Here is a 14400-nt window from a genome sequence, read left to right as displayed (position 1 = left end):
ATTGTGTTACCTTTTAATTGTCTCTCTTTTTTCAGCTTTTTGTGGTTTTTCTTTGACAAGTTAGACAGATTCATGAAATGCAACTTTTTTTTTTACCACAATGCCCCCTTTTTGCTCCTCTCATTCCAGTTTTCCATTGGAGTAAGGTTTCTGGAGGAGTTTTCAATCTGGAGCACTTTTGCAACTTTTTAAACTTTTTTTTTGCCATTTTTTGTTATGCTTTCCTTTAAATGTGCAGTGTAATACATAAAGTAAGCTTATCTTTCAAGACGTTATAACTATGAAAAGGCCATATATTGAATTTTTTATATGGTGAACTAGGTTTAAACAAAATTGAAGTTGGATTTCACCATTATTTTTTGCATATATAACAGCAATATTATAGCAAAGTAAGTTTCATTCTAGTTCAGTTTCATCCATACCTTTTCTAAGGGGTTGTCCATTAGTTTTTGAAAGAAGCATGTGTTGTCGCAGGTCTCGACCTACTCTCTGATGAGTCCACCGTAGAGATGACGTTACGGCACCGGAGAGATAGGACACAATACACCAGGGCTGTATCTGAAATATCTCTAGTTTTAATAAGCTTACACACACTTTTTATGCATTCTTGTGTCGGAGGCGGATTCTCCATATATGGGCTAAGCGTCGGAGTGTATTACTCCCTATGGTTTCGCAAACATATTTTTACACAGTACATTATTCGTTATTTTACCAAGGACATTCCCTACTACAATCTGCAATAACAGCTAAAATGAAGAATAGTGAATAACAACGTGTTTATCTGACCTTTAGTAACACTTACACAAAATGGAGGCAAGCAGGATAAAATGGATCCTATAACACATGATATAATGGCAGAGACCCTAATTCCAGTAATGTATCACTTGCTTGGCTGCTTGCTGCAGTTTTGATAAAACCCTTGTATTATCTACTGCAGATCTAGCAGCTCTCGGAATGTTGAGCTCTATCCCGAAACACACCATTGATTGGCAGCTTTCTGTGTACTCTGTGCATAGGCAGAAAGCTGTCGATGGGTGGTGAGGGTGGGGTTATACAGAGCTCACTAATGTGGAGGACTACCTGGCAGCAGGTTACAAGTCCTCTAGTAATAATCTCCTGCTGATAAATCAGTGATTTTATTAAAACTACAAAAAGCAGCCCAATAAGTGACACATTGCTGGAATCAGGGTCTCTATCTACATTATGCTGCTCTCGCATTGTGGCAAAAACCTGAAAACAGATTCTCTTTAGGGGTTGGACTCCCTGAACCATTCCCATACTTCACTTCACTTCACAATGGTCTGTATCAAGACATGATAAAAAAGGCGGCAGGGGACCTGTTTACCTGAATACACCTGTCTATTCTACAGTCGATTACTATGTTACTCTTCCTTTCTTTTCGTGTTCTCATTTTATATTTCTTTTCTTGAGCTCCACCTACTCGGGCTCCCCCCTCTATTTCCTCTTCTTTCTATCCCCCCCCTGGGTGAGCTGTTCACCTTCCACCAGCTCGGTGTGATAGGTCTATACCATGATTTATCAGTTACTTTTATAATGATACTATTTGCATGCATGTCTCGCTCTAGGGGACATGGGGGCGAAATGATTTTAGGTATGCTTTATTTTATTCACGGTAAGAAAAGTCCTCGCCTGTTGCGGGGGCAAGGAGTTATTGCTTATATGTTAAAGATACCGTAGTCATTCTAGAGGGTTTACTCCCTCTATTTTTTTTTTTTTATGTAAGATTTATGCAAGGTTTGTGAACGAGTGTTTTTTGTGTTACTCTTCTCGAATTGTATGTTATAAGAAAAAGTACTTTGATCATTGATGTAGTTTTCAACTACTGTTTTTCTTGTAAAATTCTCTTCTCTTTAATAAAAATATATTTAACCATAAAAAGGCGGCAGGGTTGTTTGTGAGACTTCTCCCATCCTCCTTTGACATGGAAACCACAAATAAAAGAATCATTATAGAAACTCGCATCAAATCCAAAAGCTTTGCCAATATTGTAGTACTACTGTATAAAATAACATAATGCCTTTTAATCAGATTTTTTTTTTAATTACAGAATGGATCCTTTTATGTGTTCAAACTGGTTAAAATTGGAAGGAAATGAGCTGTACAAAGCCGGCCGCTATGTCCAAGCTCTGGAGAAGTATCAGCAGGCCATAGGGGTTTTAGCAGAGATCTTCTTCTTTGGGTAAGTGCTTACACATAGTTGGATCTGTGTATGCATTTATTGATCCCAGAGTATGTAGCATTTCATGCAATGTGACGATAGATTACATTGTGTCCCTCTATGTAGAAAGTTACAACTAAACAAAATGTCATAAAATGTTCTATATTGTGTCAATAATTTAAAATCAAATCTGTACCTTTATTTTGCAGCTGATACATGCTCCCAAATAACATGAAACTGACAAAAGTGTTAATCAAGTAATGAAAATCAGACATTGCATTTCAATTGTGGTTTAACCCCTTCATGACCCAGCCTATTTTGACCTTAAAGAACTTGCCGTTTTTTGCAATTCTGACCAGTGTCCCTTTATGAGGTAATACCTCAGGAACGCTTCAACGGATCCTAGCGGTTCTGAGATTGTTTTTTCGTGACATATTGGGCTTCATGTTAGTGGTAAATTTAGGTCAATAAATTCTGCGTTTATTTGTGATAAAAACGGAAATTTGAAGAAAATTTTGAAAATTTCGCAATTTTCACATTTTGAATTTTTATTCTGTTAAACCAGAGAGTTATGTGACACAAAATAGTTAATAAATAACATTTCCCACATGTATACTTTACATCAGCACAATTTTGGAAACAAAATTTTTTTTTGCTAGGAAGTTATAAGGGTTAAAATTTGACCAGCGATTTCTCATTTTTACAACGAAATTTACAAAACCTTTTTTTTTAGGGACCACCTCACATTTGAAGTCAGTTTGAGGGGTCTATATGGCTGAAAATACCCAAAAGTGACACCATTCTAAAAACTGCACCCCTCAATGTACTCAAAACCACATTCAAGAAGTTTATTAACCCTTGAGGTGCTTCACAGCAGCAGAAGCAACATGGAAGGAAAAAATGAACATTTAACTTTTTAGTCACAAAAATTATCTTTTAGCAACAATATTTTTATTTTCCCAATGGTAAAAGGAGAAAGTGAACCATGAAAGTTGTTGTCCAATTTGTCCTGAGTACGCCGATACCCCATACGTGGGGGTAAACCACTGTTTGGGCGCACGGCAGGGCTTGGAAGGGAAGGAGCGCCATTTGACTTTTTGAATGAAAAATTGGCTCCACTCTTTAGCGGACACCATGTCACGTTTGGAGAGCCCCCGTGTGCCTAAAAATTGGAGCTCCCCCACAAGTGACCCCATTTTGGAAACTAGACGCCCCAAGGAACTTATCTAGATGCATAGTGAGCACTTTGAACCCCCAAGTGCTTCACAAATTGATCCGTAAAAATGAAAAAGTACTTTTTTTTCACAAAAAAATTCTTTTAGCCTCAATTTTTTCATTTTCACATGGGCAACAGGATAAAATGGATCCTAAAATTTGTTGGGCAATTTCTCCTGAGTACACCAATTCCTCACATGTGGGGGTAAACCACTGTTTGGGCACATGGTAAGGCTCGGAAGGGAAGGAGCGCCATTTGACTTTTTGAATGAAAAATTATCTCCATCGTTAGCGGACACCATGTCGCGTTTGGAGAGCCCCTGTGTGCCTAAACATTGGAGCTCCCCCACAAGTGACCCCATTTTGGAAACTAGACCACCCAAGGAACTTATCTAGATGCATATTGAGCACTTAAAACCCCCAGGTGCTTCACAGAAGTTTATAACGCAGAGCCATGAAAATAAAAAATAATTTTTCTTTCCTCAAAAATGATTTTTTAGCCTGTAATTTCCTATTTTGCCAAGGGTAATAGGAGAAATTGGACCCCAAATGTTGTTGTCCAGTTTGTCCTGAGTACGCTGATACCCCATATGTGGGGGTAAACAACTGTTTGGGCACATGCCGGGGCTCGGAATTGAAGTAGTGACGTTTTGAAATGCAGACTTTGATGGAATGCTCTGCGGGCGTCACGTTGCGTTTGCAGAGCCACTGATGTGGCTAAACAGTAGAAACCCCCCACAAGTGACCCCATTTTGGAAACTAGACCCCGAAAGGAACTTATCTAGATGTGTGGTGAGTACTTTGAACCCCCAAGTGCTTCATAGAAGTTTATAATGCAGAGCCATGAAAATAATAAATACGTTTTCTTTCCTCAAAAATAATTATTTAGCCCAGAATTTTTTATTTTCCCAAGGGTTACAGGAGAAATTGGACCCCAAAAGTTGTTGTCCAGTTTCTCCTGAGTACGCTGATACCCCGTGTGTGGAGGTAAACCACTGTTTGGGCACACGTCGGGGCTCAGAAGGGAAGTAGTGACTTTTGAAATGCAGACTTTGATGGAATGGTCTGCGGGCGTCACGTTGCGTTTGCAGAGCCCCTGGTGTGCCTAAACAGTAGAAACCCCCCACAAGTGACCCCATTTTGGAAACTAGACCCCCAAATGAACTTATCTAGATATGTGGTGAGCACTTTGAACCCCCAAGTGCTTCACAGACGTTTACAACGCAGAGCCGTGAAAATAAAAAATCATTTTTCTTTCCTCAAAAATGATGTTTTAGCAAGCATTTTTTTATTTTCACAAGGGTAACAGGAGAAATTGGATCCCAGTAATTGTTGCGCAGTTTATCCTTAGTATGCTGGTACCCCATATGTGGGGGTAAACCACTGTTTGGGCACATGTCGGGACTCGGAATTGAGGGAGCACCATGTGACTTTTTGAATAGAAGATTGGCTGAAATCAATGGTGGCGCCATGTTGCGTTTGGAGACCCCTGATGTGCCTAAACAGTGGTAACCCCTCAATTCTACCTCCAACACTAACCCCCCCACACCCCTAACCCTAATCCCAACTGTAGCCATAACCCTAATCACAACCCTAACCACAACCCTAATTCCAACCCTAAGGCTATGTGCCCACGTTGCGGATTCGTGTGAGATTTTTCAGCATCATTTTTGAAAAATCCGCGGGTAAAAGGCACTGCGTTTTACCTGTGGATTTTCCGCGGATTTCCAGTGTTTTTTGTGCGGATTTCACCTGCGGATTCCTATTGAGGAACAGGTGTAAAACGCTGCGGAATCCGCACAAAGAATTGACATGCTGCGGAAAATACAACGCAGCGTTTCCACGCGGTATTTTCTGCACCATGGGCACAGCGGATTTGGTTTTCCATAGGTTTACTTGGTACTGTAAACCTGATGGAACACTGCTGCGAATCCGCAGCGGCCAATCCGCTGCGGGTCCGCAGCCAAATCCGCACCGTGTGCACATAGCCTAATTCTAAAGGTATGTGCACACGCTGCGGAAAACGCTGCGGATCCGCAGCAGTTTCCCATGAGTTTACAGTTCAATGTAAACCTATGGGAAACAAAAATCGCTGTACACATGCTGCAGAAAAACTGCACGGAAACGCAGCGGTTTACATTCCGCAGCATGTCACTTCTTTGTGCGGATTCCGCAGCGGTTTTACAACTGCTCAAATAGAAAATCGCAGTTGTAAAACCGCAGTGAAATGCGCAGAAAAAATGCGGTAAATCCGCAGTGGTTTAGCACTGCGGATTTATCAAATCCGCAGCGGAAGAATCCGCAGAGGACCAGAATACGTGTGCACATACCAAAATCCTAACCCTAACCCTAGCCCTAACCGTAGCCCTAACCCTAACCCTATTCTAACATTAGTGGGAAAAAAAAAAATTCTTTATTTTTTTATTGTCCCTACCTATGGGGGTGACAAAGGGGGGGGGGTCATTTATTATTTTTTTTATTTTGATCACTGTGATAGATTATATCTCAGTGATCAAAATGCACTTTGGAACGAATCTGCCGGCCGGCAGATTCGGCGGGCGCACTGCGCATGCGCCCGCCATTTTGGAAGATGGCGGCGCCCAGGGAGAAGACGGACGGACCCCAGCAGGATCGGTGAGTATGATGGGGTGGGGGGGAGCACGGGGGGGGGGGGGATCGGAGCATGGCGGGTGGATCGGAGCGTGGGGGGGTGGAACGGAGCACGGGGGGGGTGGAACGGAGCACGGGGGTGTGGAACGGAGTGCAAGGGGGGTGATTGGAGCACGGGGGTGTGATTGGAGCACGGGGGGAACGGACAAGAGCACGGGGGGAGCGGAGCACAGGACGGAGGGGAGCCGGAGCAGTGTACCGGACAGATCGGAGGGCTGGGGGGGCGATCGGTGGGGTGGGGTGGGGGCACATTAGTGTTTCCAGCCATGGCCGATGATATTGCAGCATCGGCCATGGCTGGATTGTAATATTTCACCAGTTATAATAGGTGAAATATTACAAATCGCTCTGATTGGCAGTTTCACTTTCAACAGCCAATCAGAGCGATCGTAGCCACGTGGGGGTGAAGCCACCCCCCCTGGGCTAAACTACCACTCCCCCTGTCCCTGCAGATCGGGTGAAATGGGAGTTAACCCTTTCACCCGATCTGCAGGGACGTGATCGGCCCTGCGCTTAGTAACCTGATGTTTACCCTGGTTTCCAGTGAAGACATCGCTGAATCGGCGTCACACACGCCGTTTCAGCGATGTCAGCAGGAAGTCCAGCGACCAAATAAAGTGCTGGACTTTCTGCAGCGACCAGTGACATCACAGCAGGATTCTGACTGCTGCTGTGTGTCAAATAAGTAAACAACAGCCGCACTCGATATTTGTTTTTTTCATATGCAATAAAGAAATTTATTATTTTCACCACAGTGGTATTGCGAAGCTGGGGTCACCACAATCATATATCAAGGTACTGAGGTAACGTTTCGGCCCTGTTGTGGGCCTTTGTCAAACCTCACTTGTTGTAGAAAGAAAAAAGTGGAGGGTACCCTAAAGTTGCGGGACAGATAATGATATGAGGCAGGATCCAGGAGAAAACGTATAGTAAAATTGCGGAAGGCACGCCAGCACACCGGATCCACAGCGCATGTTGGGAATTTGTTTCCCCTTTCCTGACCTACCTTCTTTCCGCAATTTTACTATACGTTTTCTCCTGGATCCTGCCTCATATCATTATCTGTCCCGCAACTTTGGGGTACCCTCCACTTTTTTCTTTCTACAACAAGTGAGGTTTGACAAAGGCCCACAATAGGGCCGAAACGTTACCTCAGTACCTTGATATATGATTGTGGTGACCCCCAGCTTCGCAGTACCACTGTGGTGAAAATAATAAATTTCTTTATTGCATATGAAAAAAACAAATATCGAGTGCGGCTGTTGTTTACTTATTTGTGAAGTTACTGTGGTTCAGCCTGCACCAATCTACACTGACCAGAGTGCACACCTTTGCTATCTCTAATTGCTGCTGTGTGTCAAACTGAACGATATCGCTAGCCAGGACGCTGCAACGTCACGGATCGCTAGCGATATCGTTCAGTGTGACGGTACCTTTAGTTTAAAGCACCACTCCATCGTTTGTTTGTTTCTTTCAGTGCTGGATTTACTCTTTAAATGTAAGTCCCCAGCTCTGGTTATATACTCGCCCTCCAGTGTCCCACCGTTTCTCAACAGAACTTCAGTCCCGCGGTGCCATTTTGTGAGCGCAGCTTGTGAATGTCCAGAAGTCAGAAGCTACGTCACAAGGTCAATGCAAATCTATGAGAGCCAGACTGAGACTGTCATAGACTTACATGGGTTAGTGACTTCTGCACTGCTCCATGAAACACTGGAGCTGCCGGCAGGTCACTTCAGACTGACAGGAGTCGCGCTGGAGACTACGAAGGTGGCGGCAGGTGAGTATGCAATAAAAAATGCTAGAGTGGTGCTTCAGCAGGAGGATACCAACAATTTTCTGGTGGTAAAATCACAACACCTTTATTATTGAGTACACAACATTGGTAAACATTTGTTCATAATGGTTTTAATTTAGTTAAATTCTTTTAAAAGACCTGTATATGTTACTACGTATAGTAAAGACCTGTCACTGCTACACTTTTTGGTTATTAGATCACATTGTTTCTTATCCTTTACTACATTTTTGCCTTATTTAATATCCATTTAGGAGAAACTTGTTTATCCACCCTGTCATATAATTTTTCTTGCAAGAAGGAAGAGATCCAGCTTTGATCCATAAAATCCAGACTCTTGGTTTAGTAATTAAAACATATAATGCATCACTGCAATACACCTAGGCATAGATGTGAGGGGGTAAAAACCGGAAACGTTTCCAATTCTAGCTGCCGGGGGTAGCCGAGACCCCAGAGAACATGATTCGGGGGGGTTTTAACCCACCCCACATTTGCGATCGCCGGTAATTAACCGTTTACCGGCGATCGCAAAAAAAAAACAAAAAAAAACCGCGATCTCTTTTTAATTTCTCTGTCCTCCGATGTGATCGCACATCGGAGGACAGAGAAAAGGGGTCCCAGGTGGCCCCCCAATACTCACCTAGCTCCCCCGATGCTCCTCGTGTCTCCCGGTGGGCGCCGCCATCTTCAAAATGGCGGGCGCATGCGCAGTGCGCCCGCCGGCCGGCACCGGGAGAATCTTTGGGGTCTCGGCTGCCGGGGGTAGCCGAGACCCCAAAGAGCATGATCGGGGTCGGTTTTACCGACCCCTGTTTTGCGATCGCCGGTAATGAACTGTTTACCGGCGACCGCAAAAAAAAAAAAAAAGTAAAGTGTAATTCTCTGTCCTCTGATGTGATCGCACATCAGAGGACAGAGAAATAGGGGGATTCGGGGACCCTACAATACTCACCTGTGTCCCTGGATCCTCTTGCTGCTCCTCCTGGCCGCCGGCAGAAGAACATGGCGGACGCATGCCCAGTGCGCCCGCCATCTGTCTCCATCTGCCGGCCGGCAGGAGAACAGCAGTTGGGGCTAAAATTAGGGGTAGGGTTAGGTTAGGGGTAGGGTTAGGGGTAGGGTTAGGTTAGGGTTAGGGCTAGGGTTGGGGCTAAATTTAGGGTTAGGGTTTTGGCTAAATTTAGGGTTAGGCTTCTTTCACACTTACGTCGGTACGGGGCCGTCGCAGTGCGTCGGCCCGACATACCAACGCACGTTGTGAAAATTGTGCACAACGTGGGCAGCAGCTGTAGTTTTTCAATGCATCCGCTGCCCAATCTATGTCCTGGGGAGGAGGGGGCGGAGTTACGGCCACGCATGCGCGGTCAGAAATGGCGGATGCGACGTACAAAAAAACGTTTCATTGAACTTTTTTTGTGCCGACGGTCCGCCAAAACACAACTGATCCAGTGCACGACGGACGCGACGTGTGGCCATCCGTCACGATCCGTCGGCTATACAAGTCTATGGGCAAAAAACGCATCCTGCGGGCACATTTGCAGGATCCGTTTCTTGTCCAAAACGACGGATTGCGACGGAATGCCAAACGACGCAAGTGTGAAAGTAGCCTTAGGGCTAGGGTTAGGGTTGGGGCTAAAGTTAGGGCTAGGGTTGGGGCTAAAGTTAGGGTTAGAGCTGGGATTAGGGTTAGGGTTTGGATTAGGGTTGGTATTAGGGTTAGGGTTGGCATTAGGGTTACGCTTGGGATTAGGGTTAGGTTTGGGATTAGGGTTAAGGTTAGGGTTGTGATTAGGGGTGTATTGGGATTAGGGTTAGGTTTGAGGTTAGGGTTGAGATTAGGATTAGGGGTGTGTTGGATTTAGGGTTTTGATTAGGGTTATGGTTAGGGTTGACATTAGGGTTGTTTTGGGGTAAGGGTTGTGATTATGGTTAGGGTTAGTGATTAGGATTATGGATCAGGTTGGGATTAGGGTTAGGGGTGTTTTTGGGTTAGGGTTGGAGCTAGAATTTGGGGGTTTCCACTGGTTAGGTACATCAGGGGGTCTCCAAACACGACAGCCAATTTTGCGCTCAAAAAGTCAAATGGTGCTCCCTCCCTTCTGAGCTCTGCCGTGCGCCCAAACAGTGGGTTACTCCCACATATGGGGCATCAGCGTACTCGGGATAAATTGGACAACAACTTCTGGGGTCCAATTTCTCTTGTTACCCTTGTGAAAATAAAAACTTGGGGGCTACAATATCTTTTTTGTGAAAAAAAAAATATTTTTTATTTTCACAACTCTGCATTCTAAACTTCTGTGAAGCACTTGGGCATTCAAAGTTCTCACCACACATCTAGATAAGTTCCTTGGGGGGTCTAGTTTCCAAAATGGGGTCACTTGTGGGGGGTTACTACAGTTTAGGTACATCAGGGGCTCTGCAATCGCAACATAATGCCCACAGACCATTCTATCAAAGTCTGCATTCCAAAAAGGCGCTCCTTCCCTTCCGAGCTCTGCCGTGCGCCCAAACAGTGGTTTACCCCCACATATGGCGCATCAGCGTACTCGGGATAAATTGGACAACAACTATTGCAGTCCAATTTCTCCTGTTACCCTTGTGAAAATAAAAACTTGGGGGCTACAATATCTTTTTTGTGGAAAAAAAATATTTTTTATTTTCACGACTCTGCATTCTAAACTTCTGTAAAGCACTTGGGCATTCAAGGTTCTCACCACACATCTAGATAAGTTCCTTGGGGGGTCTAGTTTCCAAAATGGGGTCACTTGTGGGGGGTTACTACAGTTTAGGTACATCAGGGGCTCTGCAATCGCAACATAATGCCCACAGACCATTCTATCAAAGTCTGCATTCCAAAAAGGCGCTCCTTCCCTTCCGAGCTCTGCCGTGCGCCCAAACAGTGGTTTACCCCCACATATGGGGTACCAGCATACTCAGGACAAATTGGACAACAACTTTTGGGGTCCAATTTCTCTTGTTACCCTTGTGAAAATAAAAACTTGGGGGCTAAAAAATCTTTTTTGTGGAAAAAAAAATATTTTTTATTTTCACGGCTCTGCATTATAAACTTCTGTGAAGCACTTGGGCATTCAAGGTTCTCACCACACATCTAGATAAGTTCCATGGGGGGTCTAGTTTCCAAAATGGGGTCACTTGTGGGGGATTTTTACTGTTTAGGCACATCAGGGGCTCTCCAAACGCGACATGGCGTCCAATCTCAATTCCAGCGAATTCTACATTGAAAAAGTAAAACGGCACTCTTTCTCTTCCAAGCTCTGCGGTGCGCCCAATCAGTGGTTTACCCCCACTTTTTGGGTATCGACGTACTCAGGAGAAATTGCACAACAACTTTTGTGGTCTAATTTCTCCTGTTACCCTTGTGAAAATAAAAATTTGTGGGCAAAAAGAACATTTTTGTAGAAAAAATGCGATTTTTTTTTTTTTTTTTTTTTTTTTTTTTTTTTTTTTTTCACGGCTCTACATTATAAACTTCTGTGAAGCACATGGGGGTTCAAAGTGCTCACCACACATCTAGATATGTTCCTTAAGGGGTCTAGTTTCCAAAATGGGGTCACTTGTGGGGAGTTTCCACTGTTTAGGCACATCAGGGGCTCTCTAAACGTGACATGGCGTCCGATCTCAATTCCAGCCAATTCTGCATTGAAAAAGTCAAATGGCGCTCCTTCACTTCTAAGTTCTGCGGTGCACCCAAAAAGTGGTTTACCCCCACATATGGGGTATTGGCGTATTCAGGAGAAATTGCATAACAAAATTTATGGTTACATTTCTGTTTTTACACTTGTGAAAATAAAAAAAATAGTTTTTAGAATGGTGTCACACTTGGGTATTTTCTATCATATAGACCCCTCAAAATGACTTCAAATGTGATGTGGTCCCTAAAAAAAAATGGTGTTGTAAAAATGAGAAATTGCTGGTCAACTTTTAACCCTTATAACTCCCTAACAAAAAAAAATTTTGTTTCCAAAATTGTGCTGATGTAAAGTAGACATGTGGGAAATGTTATTTATTAACTATTATTCGTGACATATCTCTCTGATTTAAGGGCATAAAAATACAAAGTTTGAAAATTGCAAAATTTTAAAAATTTTCGCCATATTTCCGTTTTTTTCATAAATAATCGCAAGTAATATCGAAGAAATGTTACCACTAACTTGAAGTACAATATGTCATGAAAAAACAATCTCAGAATCAGCGGGATCCGTTGAAGCGTTCCAGAGTTATAACCTCATAAAGTGACAGTGGTCAGAATTGCAAAAATTGGCCTGGTCATTAAGTACCAAATTGGCTCTGTCACTAAGGGGTTAAGATATTATTTTTTTCCCATCAGAGCGATTCCACAACACACGGGTCAGTTTCCATACTAGTAGACTCATTTTTGGTTTATCAAAGCTGGCATGAATCTGCTCCCGACCATGGCTTTATGAAAAGCACATGTCTCAACATTATTTCAGTTCCAGGAGTGAGACTTTATTCTTGTTGCAAACATAAGTAAAATACAAATTGCAGGAATTTTAGTTGAAGTAATTTACAAGGAGTGGTATGGCAGACACTTCAGGTGATCATATAATAATAGTGTTGTCCATGTATCTGCCGGACCAAACCGAGTCCTCTGTTAAATGGATTTACAGTTGTGTAAAAGGGATCCTGTCATCATGATTTTCTACCCCAAACTATTTCCATCTTATGTAAAGATGTTGTAATTCTGATTACAACCATAGCTTTATTTTAGAAAGCTAGGATTAGGTTTGAAAGAAATGTATTGAATTGTTATAAACTGTAGGTGCAGTGGATGGGCACTACACTTACAGCTTTGCTGCCTCGCTTCCCTATTCCCTGCCCGCCATCTGTCTTATGTCAGTGATTGACAGGTCACTCTTTTTTCACTGACCTGCCCTTCCTGCTAGATATCTAGTTCAAGGGCCGTTATTGCCCGGGGCCATGCATGCACAATAAGATCCTGAAGAAGACTCACTGTAGTAATCTGCATAGATTGCAGACAACACCAAACATTGCCAGTCCTCTTCGCTAGGACGACCGTCGTGGGAACGGCCTGCAGGAGTGAAGAAGACGGTCAGTGTCTGGAGCGCTCTGCAAACCTTGCCACTGCAGCCTGTCTGCTCCCTAGTGCCCCCTTCCTCTCCTCCCCACTGACTGTAGTGCAGGTGGTGGTTGCATTGTAACAGCAGTGATGCAGGGCTTCACTAAAAGCTGAGATTATCCGCTTTAAAGGGAATCTGTCAGTAGGATCAACCCTCCTAAGCCATCTATATGTGCATGTAGGTCATAGGAAGGTGAATAAGATGACATGTTGATGTCAGTGATCCAATGTCCTATTCCTGAGAAACACATTTTTCTTATATGTACTGTAAATGAGCTGTTAAGATTTATGAGTCGGACACTGATCTACATGACAATCTGCCGCCAGAGATCATGTTAAATAAAGGAGAAGTTACCAATGTGAGACATGTAATAACTGATACTTGGCTCTCGTCATCACACACAGTTCTGCAGTGAAATGGAGACGTAACACATTACAGAAGTAGTGAAGTTTGTCTCATTGCAAAGACATTTGCAGCTGTAGCCTTCTAGCAGTGCTTCAGCTTGATTTTCACAAGTAGCCACTGTGGTGGAAGGGGTTTAGCTGACAGCACTGTGAGAGGACAACTGCAAATGTGCCTGTTGTTTGTAATGAGACAAGATTCCATTGTGCTGTACATTGTTAGTTATAATCAGGCCTAGCTCTGCAGCAGAGCTGACAGCACTGTGAGAGGACACCTGCAAATGTGACCGTTGTTTGCAATGAGACAAGATTCCATTGTGCTGTACTGTGTTAGTTATAATCAAGCCCAGCTCTGCAGCAGAATAGAAGAAAGCGCCACAACGGTCAGTGATGAAGACCTTACGTGTTTAATCTGCCTCCTGCGGCGACGTTTCGGTAGAGTAACCTTTATCAAGCACAGTGACTGTGCTTGATAAAGGTTATTGTACCGAAACGTCACCGCAGGAGGCAGATTAAACACGTAAGGTCTTCATCACTGACCGTTGTGGCGCTGTCTTTCTTCTATTCTGGGATATGGACTTGCAGCCGGGCTGGACCCCTTGGCATTGACTTGCGCCAATATGCGTATGGAAGCTGTATGGACATAGGGTGCGGTTTTTCTCTTTTTGGATTTCAGCTCTGCAGCAGAGCTGACAGCACTGGGAGAGGAGTGCTACCGCAAATGTGCCTGTTGTTTGTAATGAGACAAGATTCCATTGTGCTGTACTGTTAGTTATAATCAGGCACAGCTCTGCAGCAGAGCTGACAGCACTGGGAGAGGAGTTCTACTGCAAATGTTTGTTACCAGACAAAGTTCACTTCTGCTGTGCTGCAGATCTGTGTCCGGCTTATAGTTCTAAAGTGCTCAGTTACATATAAGAAAAACATGGATTTGTCTGGAATAAAACATCGAATCACAGATATCATGGTTTCATTTATTTAGCACAATAGATAGGAAGGACAGGACACCCAATGATAACTAGT

At 43.6% G+C, this 14400-nt stretch overlaps 1 protein-coding gene across 1 annotated transcript in view; it reads left to right on the top strand.

The window, feature by feature from the left end:
- Positions 1-14400, top strand: part of TRANK1 (tetratricopeptide repeat and ankyrin repeat containing 1) — a 150777-nt gene that overhangs the window by 12730 nt on the left and 123647 nt on the right. Inside the window, exon 2 of the mRNA XM_069730314.1 lies at positions 2069-2200. Within this exon, the coding sequence (XP_069586415.1) occupies positions 2070-2200 (131 nt within the window). The 5' untranslated portion in view covers position 2069. The remainder of the gene's footprint in view (positions 1-2068; positions 2201-14400) is intronic.

Source organism: Ranitomeya imitator, chromosome 6 (assembly GCF_032444005.1).
Source record: "Ranitomeya imitator isolate aRanImi1 chromosome 6, aRanImi1.pri, whole genome shotgun sequence".
NCBI classification, from domain to species: domain Eukaryota; kingdom Metazoa; phylum Chordata; class Amphibia; order Anura; family Dendrobatidae; genus Ranitomeya; species Ranitomeya imitator.
The sequence above is the reverse complement of the archived record's forward strand: the minus strand, read 5'-3'. Positions and strand labels throughout refer to the sequence as shown.